The following is a 13,853-nucleotide window of genomic DNA, read 5'->3' as shown; positions in this document are numbered from 1 at the left end:
GAAAGTCTAAGGAGGGCGCCGAGGAAGATAAACAGGTGGCTAATAAACACACGAAAAGTGCTGGACATCACCAGCGCGAGGGACTTGAGGTCAACACGCAGATACACCGCTGGTGGGGATGTAAAACGGTGCAGCCGCTGGGGACACGTCTGGTGGTTCCCAACCGACCACATGACCCCGGTTTCCACTCCTGGGCACACACTAAAGAGAAATAAAAACACTTATACAAGCAAAATATGTACGTGAATGTTTACAGCAGTGTTATTTGTAACAGCCCAACGATGGCAACCACCACATGTCCATCAGGCGATGCCTGGATCAGCACGGGATGCATGCGCACAGTGCAATCTCACTCAGCCAGAAAGAGCAATGAAGCGCTGATCCATGCGACTACATGGATGAGCCCTGCAAGCATGCCAGTGAGAAAAGCCAGACACTAACGATCACGTGTTGTGTGGTTCCATCATAAGAAAGTCCAGAACAGGGCAATCGTAGCCAGAACGTGGTGCTTGCTTGGGTTGGGAGCGGGAGTGACAGTTACAGGGGACAGGTCCGTTTCTGAGGTGATGAAAATGTTCTGAAACCGACCGTGGTGGCGGCTGCGAGTGACTGTAAATGCACTGACAAGCATGGATTGTACGCTTTTTCAAAGAGAGAACTGTATGGTGCGTGCGTTATACCTCAATAAACCCGTTTTTAAATAAGGGGTGGGGTGGGGATGGGCAAGGAAGGAGCACTCCGTGCTGTGTCCTTTTAGGCCAGACTGTGATCAAGGACCAGCTGGCACCCCCGGCTGCACCCACCACAGCCAGGAAAGGGCTCCCCACCCAGATCCATTTTACACAACCGAACAGCTGACAGTTCGAAGGCTGGCTCCCCCTCACCTCACGGGGCCCTGCTCAAAGGCTGGCCCGTCACAGCTGAGGGAGGGGGCGCCCGGGACCACGGGGCCTGAGGTGAGGGGGAACCCTGGGGTGAGGAGCGGGCACTGCAGAGCCGCCAATGACAGGAGTTCCCTCTTCATCTCAGACTCTGCCAGGCTCCAATGACGACAGTGTCCCTCCCCACTGCTCAGAGTTCTTTTTGCATTGGCAACCATCCCCCCTCCCCGCCTCACGCCAATTTAATCTGCTCATATCACCCCCACCCTGAACCTGCAGGACAAAGTCCAAGCTCCACCGCCTGGGGAAGGCCCTCTCTCCCACCTACAGGCCCACCCTGGAAGCACCCATGCGCACCCAGAGGGCAGAGCTATGGCCCCAGGAACCCTCCTGGCCTCCTCCCCCTGGGGCCTGCTCTGGGGCCTGCCCCCAGCTGCTCACTGGACCGCTGGCTCCCTCCGCTGACCCGCCAGGGCACCCTGCACAAGGCCAGTGCCACGATATTCTTTCACTCCACACACATGGAGGCCTGTGTGCGGCAACAGGGATGCCAGGTGCACATGAAGCAGATGCAACCCTGCCCCTGTGGACTAACCCCAAATGGAGAGACTGACAGAAGCAACTGATAAAGAATTACAACCTTCTGCCTGGCTGATGTGGCTCAGTGGTCACGGGAGGTTCGCTTACTAGTCAGGGCACATGCCCCGGGTTGCTGGCTCCATCCCCCGTGTAGGGTGTGCAGGAGGCAGCCAATCAATGATTCTCTCTCATTACTGATGTTTTTCTCTCTCTCTCTCTCTCTCTCCCTTCCTCTCTGGAATCCATAAAAATATTTTTTTAAAAAAAGAAAAGAATTACAACCTTCCAAAGGAGGGAAGGAAAGCATGGAGTTATGAGGACAAGGGTCTAGGATAGGGGACAGGTCCTTAGTCGGATCATCAGGGGACATCCCTGAGGAAGGGGCACCTGAGCTAAGAGCCGGGGCGGGAACGAATCCCAAGCAAGGGAACGGCTGTGCAAAGGCACTGAGGTGGGCAAGAGCACGGAGCGTGAGCGGCTGCGGTGGCAGGGCCAGCACGGCACGGAAGGGACAGGTGGGACAAGATGAGACTGGGGAGGAAGGTGGGGGCCAGACTGGGCAGCCCCCACAGGCCATATTAGAGATGTCAGGCTTTATCATCACCTCAGTGAGAGGGGAGGGACAGTTTTAATCCAGGTCGAGCAGTGCCAGGTCTGCCTGTCTCCTAACGCCTCGCTCTGGGGCTGTGAGGGCACATCTTGGTGTCCTCCCGGCCTCCCTCCGGCTGGGAGCTCAGCAAACAGTGAGCCACTGCAGAGGAAGTTGTCCTGGTGTTCAGACATGGTCCAGGGGCCTTTCGGGGGACACCTCTTATCCTTCCAGCTAATCAAGATGGGAAGAAGAGATGATGGTTGACTCAAACCTTCCCTTTTAAGCTCATACAGGAAAACTGTCACAAAGATCCACCGAGACCACTCCACGTGCCCCTTGGAAGACGATCACCGAAACCCTTCTGGACAATTGTGAGCTGCAGCAGGAGGAGGACACCCCCGCCACACCTCACAGGTGGCCCTGGATGCCAGTGAGAAGAAAGTTCTCTTTGCTCCCCTAAGGCCTGGGGCAAGGACCCTCCACTGCTCCAGCCCCACTGGCCACATGGCTGAATCCCCAAAAGACCTTTGCCCAGGCTGTTCACTGAGAACTGCGTCTCAGGCAGAGCGCTGGCGGCACCAGGCTGCTGGCTCCACATGAACTTGGCACAGAAAAACAACTGAATCATCCCCACGGTTCTCCAAGCCAAGCCCTCGAGGCCAACTTTTTTTTTAAGCTTACGGGGTGGTTTCTATGGCAACTGGCTTTAGTGATCTGCAATAAGCCCCAGGCCCACACTCTCCAGGCCTGACAAGGGCCGCCAGGAAAATAGCACAGCCTCTCAGCTCAGAGAGGTCCTCTCCACGCCAGACCCTGCAGGCTGGAGGGGGGCATCCCATAGGCAGAATGCTTCCGGGCTGCCAGGACATCTCCCCACACCCCAACCACCTCCCCAGGGACCTGACCGGCGCCTCTGAAAAGGGCCCTTTGAGATGAGCCCGCCGGAAGCAAACCATCTGTTTTCTTACAGCAAAATGTGGAAAGACCAGCTTTGCAAAACCCAAGCCCTGGGCTCTGCTTTCCACCTCCTAAACCCAGGCCTCTTTGCTAATGTCTCAGAAGTATTCAAACAGGAATCTGAAAACATGTGATCAAGGTCAAGTGTCAGTCTACGTGGTCTGGCACTGGATTTCACTCTTGTATGGCCTGCAGAGTGGGACGACAGGTCACCACTGTCAGCACCATGCCTGGTGGCAGGAAGGCCGGTGAGCCGCTGAGCCCGCTTCGTCCCTGGCCCTCTCCCGGCGCCTCTGGGTCCTCCTCTATGCCAGCCTCCGCCTGGCTCCCCTCTTCCTGGGGCCTCTGGAAAGTGCAGCCTGCCACCCTTTTCCCCAAAGGATTGTTCTCTTCACAAAGGAGGCAACGCCCTGTCCTTATCAGATATCCGGCTCCATGCAGAACAGACTGCAATGAAAATTTATCCCAGAAATCCCGAGGCTGGGAGGTTACCCTGCGGTCACCTCAGTCATCTGAGGCTGGCTGGGTGTGTGTGCCCTGGGTGGGACAGACTCCAGGGACCCGGGAAGACCTCCCTGAGAAATGGACCCGGTGGCTGAAGCCCTTAAACTGCACATCCCCACATCCCCCTAACACGCTCTCTCTGTAACCTTCTTTTCCATTAAGACCAGAACACAGCGGACCCTGCTCTCCTTTACCATCAGTGGTCACCTGCCCCGGGCTGTGGGCTGTGTCTGGGGGAAACAGGGATGTGAGGCCCCAGGGGTAGTTGTTCTCTAGCTCCCAGGGCGTGGCAGGCTGGGGGTTGTAAAGTCCTTTGTCTTGGAGGAAGCAGGAACACAGCCACAGTAGAAGCGCTCAGCAAACATTAGGCTCTCTAAGGTAATGAACATTACTCATAGCAGCAACCTGCCCACCCGGAGAAGTATTCCCATTTTACAGAAGAGGAAAGTAAGGCTCAGGGAGGTTATGTGATCAAAGCATCACCTGCACTCACTACGCCCTAGCACTGTATGAAGCACTTTATGTGCACCGTGTCACCTACTCCTCCCACACTGCGGGAGGTTTCCTGGTACTAACACCATCTATAGATATAAAAGCCTAATATGCAAATAGTCCCTGCAGGAGTTCGACCGGGAGACCGATCGCTCGCTATGACCTGTACTGAACACCAGGGTGTGGTGCAGAACAAAGAAAGGCCCCGGCCGGCAGCCAGTAGCCAGGGAAGGGAGGCCCTGGCTGGCAACCAAAAGGCCCCGGTCGGCCCTGATCGCTGGCCCAGCCTAGGGACCCTACCCGTGTATACATTTCATGCACTGGGCCTCTAGTTTTATAGTAAGAAACCAGGCTCAGAAGGCCTGGGTCCCAGGTGCCGGAGGAAAACCGGTGGCGGTAGCCAGAGGAAGGAAGGCCTATTGCATGAATCTCTTCGTGCAATGGGCCTCTAGTCTTACTATGTTTGTTAAGTCAATAAATATTTAGTACCTATAAAATAAAATAAAATAAAATAAAATAAAATAAAATAAAAAATAAACCAGGCTCAGCCAGGCCACAGGGGAACCCAAACATGCCCTTCCCTGTGGCCTCCAGCCCTCGGGAAACATTTCAGGCCACTGGCAAGGCAAAGGCCCCGGAGGGTACCACATGGGGACGGCACCCCCCACCTCCAGGCAACGGGCCACCAGCTGGGCCACAAACAGGCCACACTGCATCTGGCTTGCACACAGGAAGCAGCAATCTGTGGCAGTCAGCTGGGAGGGCTGAGAGCCATGGGAGGGAAGGAGGCTGAGGTCACAGACTCCGAACACAGGGGAGGAAGAAAACGCTGTCAGCAGAGGGCTACTGTGTGGCAGTGAGAGTCCCCTTTGTCCTGATAAAGACAGACAGGAGGTCAGCCTCCAATTATCACACTGAAAAGTGCGAGCGCCAGCGTCCCCTCCCACTGGGGAGGCCCTGCTTCAGCTGCCTTTTCACTGATAATACGACCTTGTCTTTCATGACCCCCGAGCTGCTTTCCAGAGGAATGAATCATGTTCTTGTCCACAGCAGAGAAAATATAGGACAAGTCAGTGGGGGCAAAGGCAGCACCTCCCGAGGTGATGGGCAGGTCACCATGGGGTCAGGACCCAGGCTGCTGGAGAAATGGGCAGGGAGGCGGGAATGGCCAGGAGGGTGTGGTCTGTGCTGAGACAAGCACATGGTGTCTAGGTAATGAGCACCGAGGGGGTCTCCACCACGGCAGTTCCAATCCTAAGACCTCGAGCATGGCAAGAGGTTCCACCTCCTGTGCCAACTCAGAACCGCTGGCTGTGGCTGTGGCTGTGCAGCCGCACCTGGACTCAGCAGGACTCTGATCGGTAAATCATGCCTACACAGGCAGAGGGCTAAGCGGGTGCCAACCATACCCTGGTTCAATCCCATTTCACACCCAACCAAACGGAGGTCCTGGCAAGGACGTGCCTGACCACAAGCCATGTCTTGGCAAGGGCAGAACCACTCTGGGAACACACACACAGCCAGGCAGCTTTAGAAATGCACGAGCCATTCACAGGCTCCCCTCCTCACGTCCCTGCTCACCTGGAACCTGTGCACCAGCTCCAGGGACTGGCTGTCGTTCTGGTCAGCTTCCAGGATGACATCGGTCAGCTTGTGGATGATGACGTCCAGGGGGCCCTGCTCCTCGATCGGCCGGCTAAGATTCAGCTGCGAGGGGGGAGACACAGAGAAGAACTTCAGCACCTGAGCCCACTGCCCTACTCTGTCCCCACCCTCCGCACGTCCCTGCAGCACGGAGCAAGGGGTGGGAGGGCTGGCACTCGAGGGAAACAGACAGGACAAAGGGGATCCTAGCGCTCCACCGGGGCAGGCCCTGTGTTTGCACTTCTGTCGCCAAGCCCCACGCTACCCAGGGTGCAGAAGACACACAGGGAGTCAAGGTGACCAAGAACTAAAGGTCGAGCGAACCATCACTGTGCGATCGCTTTATAGAGAGAGAATTTATTGCACACGCCCCCCTGCCCGACAGTCGGATTTTTTCAGGAAGACCTCAGCGAGGTGAAGTCACACAGCCAGACGTGTACTGAGAACCAAGAGGACACTCCACAAAACAACACAAACTCTTCGCAAAGCAGTCATCTCCATAAATCTGAGAGCTGCTGCCGAGAGACCAGCTGCTCACACGTCACACTGGAGTCGGGCTGATCATGACCGAGTGAAGGAGCGCAGGGCTGCCTGTGATCCCTGGGTACTGCCCGCCCTGCCCCCCTGCTCCCCTGGCACGTGTTTACTATTTCAAGAGCACAAGGGCCCCCAGGGAGCCAGAGCCGCTGGCTGACAGACAGTCGGCACCACCTGACCCCAAGGCAGGAGCACCTGCCAACAGCCAGGGCAGCCTGCCCCGCCAGATGTCTGCCGCCCTGCACGTGGACACCACCACCTGCAAGGCCAGGCCTTTGGAGGCAGCAGGCGCCAGCACGGCACCTGGCTGACCCCCCGGCTGGCCTCGGTAGAAGCCAGATGAGGCACCAACCCCACCCCTGCCCTCAGCCCCACTCCCCCAAGTGGGACTCCCTCCGGGATTCAAGGCTGACTGTCTCAAAGTCGTTAGTAAAGAAATCACAAGGACAGCTACCAATGATGGCTCTAGGAGGCACCGTGCTACAAACTCAGCGTGCAGTCATTTCATTTTCCAACCACATGATGAGAAGCGATTTCACAGACGGGTAGAGAACACGGACTTCTGAAACCTGCCTGGGATCTCAGCGAGAAAGCGGGGAACTGGGACAAAAACAGATCTGAGCCTTCACTTGTCATTCAGTGCCCCCACCCCAGCCCCTACGCCCTAGGAAGCTGTCCTCTGGAGCCACAATGATCTGGCTGCCTTGTCCACCAAGTCCGGGCAATTGGAAGTACCAATGGGAGATGGGAAAGAAAGAGAGAGAGAGAGAGAGAGAGAGAGAGAGAGAGAGAGAGAGAGAGATATGTCTGGGTGTTTGTTAACTGTCTTCACGCCCCCACCATATTTCTGGCAGCAGCCACAGTCCCCGTGGGCAGGGCAGCCCCTCCCAAAGACCACTGCTATTTCTAGGGCTCCCGTGCCACCCTCCCTCCCTTTGTCCCCTCAGGCCTGGGGTGGTGACAGCTCCCCCTCCCAGGTGCCTCCTGTGACCCTGCCCAGATTTAAACTGTTTCAGTTAAACCTTCACACTGTGCCAGCTCATTCCTGCTCATATCCTTAACTCCTCTTTTTTACTGTCTGCCAGGAAAGATGTTAAGGGATTTCCCCTATTAAAAAAAGAAAATAATGAAGACTCCCCTTCCCATGGTGACTGGCCTGTGTACAAAACAAAACAGAAAGCGGACCAGAGAAGAGCCGACCCCCTCTTCTGGGCTCCCTCCTGGTCCTCACAGCAAGCCCAAGGCTGGCGATGATGTTCCCGCCTGCACACACCAGGACACCAGAGCTCAGGAGGAAAAGTGACCACGAAGGCCACGCAGTTGGGAAGCGGCCCAGCTGAGGCCTGGACAAAAGCCAAACAGCAACACCCGTGGGCTCAGGCCCCAGCCGAGCTGCCAGGCATCCTGGGCCTGTGCAAAGCCCAGCTCAGCATCCCCTGGGCCTCAGTTTCTCCTTGAACCAAAACAGGAAACGGCTAGGGCCTTGCTGGTTCTGTTCACAGAGTCTGTATGACAGTCTTTCCCAGAAAGAAAGCAGAAAGTGAAAGGAGACAGAGAAGTCAGTGGGAGGGCAACGTGGGAAAAGAACAGCCAATTCTCAGAAGGTGCCACGGCCAGGGACCCACTTCTGCTGTATCCGTGGCTCTGCCGAGACCGGCACCACAAATAAGAGGCCAGTATTTTCAACCAAGGCAGCTACACCCGGAAGAGAACCAGGTCCCAGGAGGGATGCTGGGCCGTGTGCCCCGGGGCCAGTCAGAAACTCCATCCCCTTGAGAACCTCCCGGGTCTCCTGTGCAGCACGAGGGACGGAAATCAGCCCGAGGAGCCGGGGTCCCAGGTGGCAGAGGAGATGCCCTGTCTCATCCTTGCGGGCATCAGCCAGGGCTGTAGACCTGACAACCAGGGGCTGTTTGGAAAATAAGCTCTCCGCGTTCCCGGCTGCTCCGCTGAAGGTAAACAGTCGAGTTCTGGACGCCGGCCACCTTCCTTTGTGTATTTTAGGAGCATTCTTGTGCCAGTATAACCCTTTCACGATAAAGCGACCTGGGACACACATCAGGCCGTCTGTCCCTGCTCGGCCATCCCTCCCTGCAGTGTCTTTGCTGTAACAGGCTGTCCAGCATGGCTTTACTCAGGTGGCCAGAGAGGTACTGGCTGGGGAGGAGGAGACAGGCTGCTCCCTCAGGAGGGGCCCTCAGAGGACAGGATGTGCAGACGAGGGGACCCTCAGAGGAAGGGGGATGCCACAGAGGAGGGGACCCTCAGAAGGGGACGCACCTCTGTTTCCAGACGGGGTGGGCGTCAGGGCTCAGGCAGAAGTGAACTCATTTCCATTGTGTCCTTTTGTCTTTCTGACCTCGCTCTGTCCCCAGAGAAAACTTTCCAGGGGACTTGCTGTTCTTTTCCACAGAAGGGGTTCGATCGGTCTCCCTCTGTGAGTAACAAGGCTTCTCAGTGAAAGGGCCGCCACTGAGGCCGGAGGAGGTCTGTGGGCACCGCGCTTCCAAGTCACGCCATCCTGGGAGGCCAATGCTGGATGCTGCCTGTGCCGCACTCAAACCCGGGGAAACAAGGGCCCACTGTTCCCTCAGCGGCAGCGAGGCAGCAAGGCGGGCTAGCAGTGGGGGAGGGCTGGGAGGGGATGAAACAAAGGCCTGCCAACCCCAGTGGCTGGAAAGGCACCTCCAACTTCAAACAGGCAACCCAGTCATGCCAGCCGCAGCGGAGGCAGCGAGGCTCTGGCTCCCCACCTTCCCGCCACCTGGTCGGGAGGAGGACGGGCACCGCAGATGCGGAAACCGATGGAGGCTCAGCTGCTCCCAGGCTGCAGCAGGTCGCTTATCTGATCGGTGCCTCTGTTTCCCCATTCATAAAATAAGGATGCGACTCTGTTCCCTCTATAACGCTCAGGGCTGTTTAGATGGATTGGAACATGTGTTTATGGATGTGGCACAGGGTGGTGTTCAGTCCATGCAGGCAGTTAGGGTACCCCCCCACCCCCACCTCTGAGTGCTCAGGACGCTTCTGCCTGCTAGCTCACTTCTTCCACAAGCATTTCCTGGGCACCTGCTGCGTGCCAGGCCCCTGCCCTCTCCTGTCAGGCAGAGAACCCTGGTTCACTCGGGAGGCAGACTCAGGCAAGGGAGACAGCCACATGCAGCTCCATATCCCACGGGAGACACGCCCCTCTGCCTGGAATGTCCCCCTGCCCCCAGAGCCGCTTGTCCACACAGTGAGCTCTTACTTGCTTTCCAAGTCCCAGCTCAAAAGTCTTCTTCAAACAACTCACCCCTCCCCAAGCAGGATGATCGATGGTTGAATGTGTGCTAATGCAAACCACGCTTTAAAGAAAAACTGAACATTGGAGACCAACTAGAAGGGACGTTCCATGGAGCAGGGTGACCCTTTCCTGCTCTGAGAGTTAGAAGCAGACTCCTGGAGGAGGAGGGAGAGGGTGGGGAAGGAAGGTGAGATCCAGGGAGAAGGCAGCTACAGGATACAGAACTTGTCTGCACTAAACACGCCTTCATTTGTCAATTCCAAATGCCTCGGTGCCCCAGGCTACCACCTCTGCAAAAAAGAGCATGTCCTACAGCACCGACCTCTGACGGGCACCTTGGGAGGGGGGCCCACGACCCCCCCTCATGCCTCCTCTGCAGGCAGGAAGCAGAGGATCCCATAGAAGCTGCTGAGGCCTAGAGGGCCAGGTGCCTCCCATGACCAGGACTCTGCTGTGGTATAAACTAATAAAGATCCAGTATGTTAAGCCCAAATTGGGGGTGGTATATGCACTAGCCGTTAGCCTACCCTATCTAATATAGTCCCCAAAGGGAGAACGTGGGGGGATTGGGGGGTTAGGAAGAAATCAAAGACAGGGGATTCTCAGCTGTATTCCCAGCTCTCCCTTCTCCCCCAAACTTCCCCACGTGCTTCCCAGACATGATCAATAACCAGCTACACATGAAAGAAACAGAAAAGTGTCTCTGGGGCTCACCAGGGAGGCTGGGGACTCAGGAACCTGGCTCCGACCCCACATGCAGGCTGCTCCTCAGTGGATGCGAAAGGAAATGTGCTATGTGAGCTGGAAGCCACTTGCAGGTCTGAGCAGCCCAAACAGGCTGCGTCGGACTTGCCCGCTGAGAAGGCCCCAGCGGAGCCAGCGTGGGAGTCAGGCAGGTGAAGGCCTGGCCTGTGCGGTCTCCCCTCTCTGGGAACCTTGATGTTGATCCTGACATCAGTGTGCAGCTCTCGCACACCTGCTCTGCACTGGGCTCTGTTCTAAACACTTCACACGCATTAACGCATTAAATGCTCCCAGCAGCCTGAGATGGGGACCAGGAGAGAGGCCCAGCGGTTAATAACCTGCCGAGGTCTCAATGCTCACGCCCACGCCCATGCTCAGCAAGACCTGGCCAAGGAGTCTAGGGGGGAATGCCCTGGATGACAGGAGAGTCTTCTGTTCTAGTGGAGCAGAGCCTGGTGGGTCCTGGGTGAGGGCTGGCACCAGAAAGACCAAGCCATGACTAGAAGCTTCGGTCCCATCCCCCGTTCCCCAGGAAAGGGGGAGGGGCTGAACGTAAGCTGATTGACGGGCCATGCCGAGGTGATGGAGCTTCCATAAAAATCCCAAGGGTGTGGGTCCGGGACTCCTGGGCTGCTGAACCCATGGAGGGGCTGGCAGGTGGCTCGCTCCAGGAGACCGTGGGAGCGGTGTTCCTTCCCATATACCTTGCCCGATGCACCTCTCCAACCTGTATGTTCAACTATCCTCTCTCTCATATCCTTTTACAGTAAGCCGGAAAACAGTACGTAACCTGATTTCTTGAGTTCTGTGAGCCACTCTAGCAAGTTAATCATACCAAGGATGGGGTGGTGGAAACCTCCAATTTTTAGCCAACTGGTCAGGAGCACAGGTAACAACCTGGACATGAGATTGGCACCTGAAGGGGACAGGAGAGGGGAGGCAGTCTTGTGGGCCTTTTAACCTGTGGGGTCAGCTGCTAACTGCAGGTGGGCAGGGTCAGAACCGAGTTGCCCTGTAGGACACCCGGCTGGTGCTGCAGAACTGCTTGGTCTGAGAACTCCCATCTCCTGGTGTCAGCGGGACTGAATGTCTAAAAGAGAGTGAGGGAGAAACACAGGCGTGTGTCTTTCCTACTTAATAGCGCACTCGATAAACGTCAGCTATTCTGCGTCCCTATTCTTACCATCCGCCTTAATACTGACCAGTGGACACTTCCCTGACTTTCTGTCAAGAGCTCGAGTACAGACCAGAATTTGAATTTTGCAAAGCTAGGTCACTAACATTAGACTCCTCAAAAGTACTTGTTGCTACAATAAAATGTATCGTCAGTGTTAATGATGGTTAACATTTTAAAACTCTGAGTCTGGGCCACATAGGACTCTAGTAAGCACCTGGGATGCAGAGGACACGGAGTCACAGAGGTTACGGACCTCGCCCCGGTCAGAAGGAGTCACAGCTGCACAGGGGCCAGGTCTCTCTCCAGCCACCGCCAGATAACTAACCTCTAAGCCAAAAGGGGTCGCGGGCGCCGGGGGCTCTCTTTCCATCCCTTCTCCCTCAATTCACACCCGCAGAGGGGTGTGTGTTCAGCTGTGACTTCAGTGGCAGTCACCAGATCAAAAGTGTTGCCTCAACCAAGGTCCAGACAAAATGCCCAGATGAAAGGCGAGGGCGTAGGTCTGATTGATTCCTTCGCACTCTCTCAGGATCTGAGGATGGGACAGGACTGCCACCTCCAATGTTTAAAGGCCCCATCAAGCAGAAGCTGGCCTCTTGAAAAGTCGGGTCTGGTGCCTCATGGACAGACTTCAAAAGGGAGCGTGGCCTGGGAGGATGTGGCACCAGTCGTGTGTTTCAGAGCGGCTGGCTGCGAACGCCAGCTCGGGGAGAGGGGGCCGGAGGCTGTTCCCTGGCGGGAGCCGCTCACATGCCCAAAGGACTTCAAGGTGGGCCTCAGAGAGGTCAGGAGCTGAAGGGTCACAGGAGGCTGGCGCCCAGCAGCCTCTGCCTCAGGATGGGGAGGGAAGGCTGTGGCCTTTGCTCCCTCACCCAATTCCCCAATTTCTCAGTGGTTGGTGTCTAATTACTGGGGTAAGGAGAGTAAACAGCAATCTGGTGAAGGCAGAAGAGTGGATAACCTTCCTTCCCTAGAAGATGAGGGCCCAGTCGACTAAATGGCCTCATGATGAGGTACCTTGCAGCTCCAGAGTTCTGGCAATTTGCAAGCTGACTTTATTTCTAGAGCCAGAAAAGTTACACCCGCTCAGCAGGCCCGGCTCCTGAAGAACAGGATTCAAATTCTCAGGAGTAAGAAAATCCTGGGCTGCATCCAATGCTGGGGAGCCAGGTTCAAGAGTAGATTAAAAGGAGACCCCAGCTGGTGTGGATCAATGGTTGAGCATCAATCTATGAACCCGGAGGTCACAGTTCGATTCTGGATCCGGTTGCAGGCTCGATCCCCAATAAGGGGCAAGAGGCAGCTGGTCAATGATTCTCATCATTGATATTTCTCTCTCCCTCCCTCCTCCTTCCTCTCTAAAATCAATAAAAAAAATATATATTTTTAAAAGGATAGGGCCACGCCCTTTGACCCAGCAAGCCCTGGCCTGAGAAAAAAAAATGAGCAGGCAAACACCACTCCTGGCCCAGAAAGATTCACTGATGACAATCCACAAGAGAAGAGACACAGAATGCATGCCCCGGAACAGGGGACTGGCTGAGTAATGATGGGCACACCCACACCAGAGGACATTAAAGGGCTTCTGGGATGACAAGGAAGACGTCCAGCAGAGACAAGTGTGGTGTGTGTACCACAGCCACGTGGGACCACGTTTGCGGTGGGTGACGCTGGAAAGAAAACACAGACCTGAGACGGGGAGGATTCTGGGCACAGGAGTCACTATGGGCAAGTAGCGCCTTTCAGGACACAGGGCAGGACTGCTCCTCCTGATTCCCTTGTCACTGGGTGTCATCACATGACCACTTCTGGCCAATGAGCTGTGAGGAACAGTGAAACAGGTCACTTCCGGGGCAGAGCATCTACCTACAAGTGCAGGGCCTCCAGAGCCCTCTGGCAAGGGCCTGGGGACATTCCCGGAGGCCACACAGGGAGGCCCTCGGCCTGTGGCAGGAGACCTAACGGCACACAGTTCTCATCTACTATGACTGGGGGTTGTTTGTTAACAGCACAACGTAGCCCAGCGTCCCTAATAGTGTCCCTGAAGGTTTTCCTTCGTCCATGTGTTTAAACAATGGAAGCGAAGGGAGATGGGGGAGAAAGCACATGACAGCAGATGGGCCTCATCAGGTAACTAACCAGGTAAGGCTGGGCTTTCGTTAGGATTTTTTTTAAGTTATACTTTAGTACCTGGGTGAAATATGACAACAGGGATTTATCCTGTAAGGGGAAGATTACGTGTCCAATCCCTTAAGATCAGAAGGCAGAAACCTTGAACAGGGAGCCACACCATCAACGTGGCTGCTCCCCAGCACCCCAGGAAAGCCCACCCCTAACTCTGCCAGATGAGTCCCTGGACGCTGTGTGCCTCGGCCACGTGGGCTACTTCCAACCAGTTACTGTTCACAGCGGTGCCTGCAGCCCGGACCCCCAGTGCTGGGAACAAACCCTCCTGCTATGTGC

The 13,853-nt window shown here is 55.9% G+C and overlaps 1 protein-coding gene across 1 annotated transcript in view; it reads right to left on the bottom strand.

The window, feature by feature from the left end:
* LOC139010277 (inositol-tetrakisphosphate 1-kinase) overlaps positions 1-13,853 on the bottom strand; it is a 135,696-nt gene that overhangs the window by 49,796 nt on the left and 72,047 nt on the right. The window contains exon 4 of the mRNA XM_070414521.1: positions 5,587-5,712. Coding sequence (XP_070270622.1) covers positions 5,587-5,712 — 126 coding nt within the window. The remainder of the gene's footprint in view (positions 1-5,586; positions 5,713-13,853) is intronic.

Source organism: Myotis yumanensis, unplaced genomic scaffold (genome assembly GCF_028538775.1).
Source record: "Myotis yumanensis isolate MYYU_CA2020_CCGP unplaced genomic scaffold, mMyoYum1.0.hap1 SCAF_1, whole genome shotgun sequence".
Classification (NCBI taxonomy): Eukaryota; Metazoa; Chordata; class Mammalia; order Chiroptera; family Vespertilionidae; genus Myotis; species Myotis yumanensis.
This window is presented reverse-complemented; position numbering and strand designations above follow the sequence as displayed.